Source organism: Nerophis ophidion, unplaced genomic scaffold, assembly GCF_033978795.1.
Source record: "Nerophis ophidion isolate RoL-2023_Sa unplaced genomic scaffold, RoL_Noph_v1.0 HiC_scaffold_83, whole genome shotgun sequence".
Classification (NCBI taxonomy): domain Eukaryota; kingdom Metazoa; phylum Chordata; class Actinopteri; order Syngnathiformes; family Syngnathidae; genus Nerophis; species Nerophis ophidion.
This window is the reverse complement of record NW_026907005.1, coordinates 290,281-296,280: the sequence shown is the minus strand read 5'-3', so window position 1 is coordinate 296,280 and position 6,000 is coordinate 290,281. Positions and strand designations below refer to the sequence as shown.

The 6,000-nt window shown below is 43.1% G+C and overlaps 1 protein-coding gene across 4 annotated transcripts in view; it reads left to right on the top strand.

The window, feature by feature from the left end:
* Nucleotides 1-321: 321 nt before the first annotated feature.
* LOC133547256 (oocyte zinc finger protein XlCOF6-like) overlaps nucleotides 322-6,000 on the top strand; it is a 60,708-nt gene continuing 55,029 nt past the window's right edge. For all 4 annotated transcript variants that reach the window (XM_061893024.1, XM_061893028.1, XM_061893027.1 and 1 more), the window contains exon 1: nucleotides 322-766. In XM_061893024.1, the coding sequence (XP_061749008.1) occupies nucleotides 652-766 (115 nt within the window). In that variant the 5' untranslated portion in view covers nucleotides 322-651. The remainder of the gene's footprint in view (nucleotides 767-6,000) is intronic.

Here is a 6,000-nt window from a genome sequence, read left to right as displayed (position 1 = left end):
ACTGAATAAGTTGTATTATATTTTTTAATTTTTTCCAATATTGATGCAGCAACTATAAAGCAGAAAATATGTGTCAATAATTTAGAAGATACTGCAAGTCACTTTTTTGCTGGCATCATGTCGTAATTAAGGGGTTATATTTCACATAAAGTCTATTTTTTAACGTTAAGAGTACTTATAGTGCTATAATATTTTAACATATTTCTGAAAAATATAACAATACATAATATAAGACTACTAGATAATACAATTTATTATATCGCTTTTTTAAAGCACGAAACATCTCGCGAGAGCAGAGCAGCGGCGTCTCGTGACGTCAAGTGTGCCAACTGTCGTAAAAGCACATGGAAGAAGGACAAAGAAGTGAAGGCGGACGCTAATAAGTTAGTGTTGTTATTTGTTCGCTATGATGTAAATATTTATGTCGTAAAGAGACATATTTAATTATTTATTTCAGGGTAGAACGTCTCAGTCTGCGAGAATCTTTTCGTTGCTTTGCTAGTCAGGACTATAAAGCTGAGAAGCGTCACGTGCTAGTTAGCTTAGCTTGTTAGCTTAGCGTGTTAGCTGCTAACAAAGAAACGCGGACGTTATCAACACTTCGCTAAGTAGAAATCAAATGTGAGTGTAAAGTGTTGTGATTGTGTGAAAATGTGCGAAAGAACGGGAGCAAAGTGTGAGGAGGAACTTTCCAAAAGAAAAGAGGAGGACAATCAGCTACTGGACGCTGTTTTCAAGAAACATCAAGTTGTGTTACACATAAAAGGTTTGTTGACTTCTTACTCTCACATCTTTACTAACTTTATATTTGATTATTAACACTATTCTTAAACATATTATGTATAAGAAAGTAAATTGTCTCATTGGGATGATGCACTGCCTCCAACTCGTACCTTTTTAAATGTCTTAATACTTTTAAATACATTGCCTCTCAATTTGTAACCTGTAAATATTAAGAAGCTTACAGAATATGTTTTTCTTATTCTTATTATTATTCCACAGACATTATTACATGTCAAATTTAGAGGAAAAAAACCCCAGCATGTTTAAAGGAGATCAAATAAAAAGACTGCTGAGTACATTTTGTTAATCAACTAATTCTAAATTGGATGTTATTTTAGAATGCTTAAGTGCAGTTCCCCTCTAATAATTTTGATTGACGGTACAGTTTGATGATTGATAGGCGGAACCTTTTAATTGGCTATTGTCTACAGACGTGCACAAATTCAGAACACTCGATGTTTCCACAGACAAATACATATACATTCTCAGATGAAACAGTCTAGAGAGCCAATTCCAATTCACTAGATAGTCAAAGTTAATGTAAACTTTTCAACTATTCAACATCATCATTGTCAAATGCTTACAATTACCGTATTTCCTTGAATTGCCACAGGGCATATAGTATGTGCCTGCCTTGAATTACTGCCGGGTCAGACTCGCTTGGCAAAATAATTAGCGCATGCTTAGTATTACCGCGGGCTTCACGGTGGCAGAGGGGTTAGTGCGTCTGCCTCACAATACGAAGGTCCTGCAGTCCTGGGTTCAAATCCAGGCTCGGGATCTTTCTGTGTGGAGTTTGCATGTTCTCCCCGGGAATGCGTGGGTTCCCGCCGGGTACTCCGGCTTCCTCCCACTTCCAAAGACATGCACCTGGGGATAGGCTCCTCCCACTTCCAAAGACATGCACCTGGGGATAGGTTGATTGGCAACACTAAATTGGCCCTAATGTGTGAATGTGAGTGTGAATGTTGTATGTCTATCTGTGTTGGCCCTGCGATGAGGTGGCGACTTGTCCAGGGTGTACCCCGCCTTCCGCCCGATTGTAGCTGAGATAGGCGCCAGCACCCCCCGCGACCCCAAAAGGGAATAAGCGGTAGGAAATGGATGGATGGATGGATGGATAGTATCACCGCCTGGTCAAACTCATGACGTCACGAGTGATCATTTTGAAAATGGAGGAGGCTGATTTCAATACCTGTAATTTTAAATCGCATAAAGGGAAGAAGATTAAGAGCTATTCAGTAAGATTTAAGGTCCAAGCTTACATCACACTCAAATTTTTACTGCATGCCTTTGGTAAGTGCCGGAAGGAGAAGAGGTTTTAAAATAATTAGCGCATGCTTACTTTTACCGCATCCCTTTTGATAAGCGCAGGAGTGAGAAGATGTTTTAAATTAATTAGCGCCCCGGCGGAAATTCAAGGAAATACGGTATACAGTATGTATACAGACAAAATTACCAGAAATATCATTTTGTATTTCAACTATTTTCCCTCAAAGAAGCTTTGAGGCTATAATGTGTGTTTTTTTATTACTCGATTAATTGAGCAAATAAATCAATGGATTAGTTGATTACTAAGATCATGGATAGCTGCAGCACTAATTATATGTGATCATGTGGGATCTCTTTGTGCAGCCCTTTGAGACACTCGTGATTTAGGGCTATAAAAGTAAACATTGATTGATTGATTCATGAAAACGAGACCGTTTAGCCACACACTATTTATTAGAGGTTTATGTCAGTGGCGTGTAGACTTTTTTTGAAGCAGTGTAACATTTCATCTGGTCTGGTTTTATTATTTATGTATGGAAAGTCTGGAATCTATACCAAAATGTATGTTGATTCTTTTCGGTACTTTTTGATACTTTTCTAAATAAAGGGCACCACAAAAAAATGCATTACTGGCTTTATTTTAACACAAAATATTAGGGTACATTAAACATATGTTTATTATGCAAGTTTGTCCTTAAATAAAATAGTGAACATACTAGACAACTTGCCTTTTAGTAGTAAGTAAGCAAACAAAGGCTCCTAATTTAATCTGCTGACATATGCAGTAACATATTGTGTCTTTTATATTCTATTATTTTGTCAAAATTATTAAGGACAAGTGGTAGAAAATTAATTATTAATCTACTTGTTCATTTACTGTCAATGTCTGCTTGCTTTATATCTTAACATGTTTTATCTACACCTCTGTTAAAATGTAATAATCACTTATTCTTCTGTTGCTTGATACTTTACATCAGTTTTGGATGATACCACGAATTAGTGTATCAATCCGATACCAAGTAGTTACAGGATCATACATTGGTCATATTCAAAGTCCTCATGTGTCTAGGGACATATTTCCTGACTTTATAAATATAATATGAAATAAAAAAACTAAAGAAGATTTTGTGATGATAAATATCGATGTAATCATAGTATCGACGAGATACATTCCTGTACTTGGTGGCTTGCTTATGGTTGTCCATCGATTCGATGATGACCATCTTCTTTTATTTGTGAGTCTGCTGATGTTTGAACAGTCCGATCCTGGATCCACAGATGCGGTTACAGACCGGGCATGTGAAGGAGGTGCTGGGGGGAGCAGGGGTGGCTCGGCAAGCATGCCTCTTCGCACGCTTTGCTGCACGGTGTTGTGTGCGCTGTTCCTCTATATAATCCACTCCCTGTGAGGAGTGGGAGCGCCAGAGGTCTCGGCAGGAAGCAAGTTCCTCCAGTGAAGAGGGGTTGATCTGGCATCTCTTCAGTGTGGTCTTCATTTGGTCTTTGAACCGCTTCTTCTGCCCACCAGCACTGCGTTGGCCTAGGTGCAACTGACCATAGAGGATTTTGCGTGGGAGTCCATGGCTGGGCATTCGGATGACATGCCCCAACCACCTGAGTTGATGTCGGGTCATGATGGACTCCACACTGCAGCTGCCTGTGGAGTTTGAGGTTGCTGTTCTGAAAAACCCTTCTCCTTAGACGACCAAAAGATGCTGATGCTTGCTGGAGGCGGTTCTGGATCTCGTCATCCATTGAGCAGGTGTCAGACATTATGCTCCCCAGGTATTTAAAGGTGGGCACCGTGAGCAGCTGTTGCCCTGCTGCTGTGAGGGTTATTGTGGGGCTTTGTGGGAGGTCAGCACTAGACTGACAGAGTACCTCTGTCTTCTGGGTGTTGATCGTCAGTCCCATTCTGGTATATGCAGTTACAACTGCCGAGAGGATGTTTTGCAGAGCCTGTGGTGTATGGGCAACCAGGGCACAGTCATCGGCGTATTGCAGCTATATGATGGTCTCTGAGGTCCGCTTGGTAGTTGCCTGTAGCCTCCTAATGTTAAACAGGTTACCATCAAGCCTGAAGTCTATGGTAACTCCAGCCTGCTCCTCCATCCCCCTACGTAGCAGTGTTGTGACACAGACGAGGAAGATATTGAAGAGAACTGGAGCCAGCACACAGCCCTGCCTCACTCCGGTTTTCACACCAAAGGGATCTGAGCGGTGTCTTCCCACTACCACTCGGGCCATCATCCCAGAATGGAACTGTGCAAGGATAGTGAGAAACTTGGGTGGACACCCAAATCTCTTCAGGACTTGCCACAGTATGTCCCTGTTTACTTTGTCAAATACCTTTGAAAGGTCGACAAAGGCAATGAACAAGTGTTTGTACTGCTCCCGGCATTTCTCTTGGAGCTGACGTGTCACAAAGATCATGTGAACTCTCCCCCTGTCCTTCCGAAAACCACACTGCGACTCTGGGGTGACCCGTTCTGATATTGCGGGGATGAGTCTGCGGAGCATGACCTTGGCAAGGACCTTTCCAGCAATGGCCAACAGAGAGATACCCCTACTATTGGAGCAGATGGATTTGTCTCCTTTGTTCTTGTAGATGGTCACAATGTTGGCATCTTTCCACTGTTGCGGGGCACACTCTCGTCTCCACACCTCTGAAATGTAGAGATGCAGTGTCCGTGTACAGAGGTAGCCTCCTTCCTTGAGAAGTTCAGCCGGGATGCTAACGGGTCCAGGGGATTTATTGTTTTTCAGGGTTTTGACTGCATGCAGGATTTCTTTGAAGGTTGGGGGGAGGTCAAGATCTGGCAAGCTAGGATGTTCAGGGAGCTCTGCAAGGACAATTGGGTCCACTGGGGTAGGCTGGTTGAGCACGGTGTTAAAATGCTCAGCCCACCGCTCCACTATCATAGCCTGATCCTTGATTAAAGATGTTCCATCAGCAGATCTAACAGGTGCCAGGGAGCAGTTTCTGGGGCCGTAGATTGTTTTCACTGCATCATAGAAACTGTGCATATCATTTCTATCAGCGTGAGACTGGATTTCATTGGCCTTTGAGATCCACCAATCATCTTTCAGTTTTCTGAGAGTTGTTTGGGCCTCAGAACGAAGGGTTTGCCATTGCCTTTTATGGAATTGGGATTGTGGGTTGTTCAGGGTGGCTCTGTGTGCCTTGTGCATTCTGTACAGGAGGGTGGAGATCTCTCCAGCATTCTGGTCAAACCAGTCCTGGTGTTTCTTAGCTTTGAAACCAATGACTTGGGCTGCAGTGTCAAAGAGGATGGTGGATAGGGAGGTCCACTTCTCATCCATCCCAGACTCTGAGGTGATCAGCGGCTCAATGTCTGCCAGCTTCTCAGCTAGGGAGCGACGGAAGTTGTCACGGGTGTCGCTGCTGGAGAGTCTGGCACAGTTGAGTGTTTTCCTCTTAGGTGCACCGTGACGTGTTAGGGGCCGAACATGCATTCTGACCTTTGTCAGAATCATGCGGTCCAGCAGTCTGCCCCTCGCATAGCTCTTGTAATGAGCACGTCCTTGAGGTCAGCCCTCTTCACGAACGCAAAGTCGATCAGGTGCCAGTGTTTGGACCTGGGATGCATCCAGGATGCCTTATATTTGTTCTTTTGTTGGAAGATGGTGTTTGTGATGGTAAGATTGTGTTCCGCACAGAGACTAAGGAGTCTCCTGCCACTGGGGTTGACTTTTCCAATGCCGTGGGCGCCTGTCACACCATTCCAGTTTTGCGTGTTCTTTCCGACTCTTGCATTGAAATCACCAAGCAGCATGATTTTGTCACTCCTCGGGATGTGACTGAAGATGTCATCGAGTGCCTGGTAGAAGCAATCCTTCTCTTCATCATTGGATGGCAGAGTTGGTGCATAGGCACTTACCAAAGTGACATGTCTGGATTTTGCAAGGGAGATGCGAAGAGTC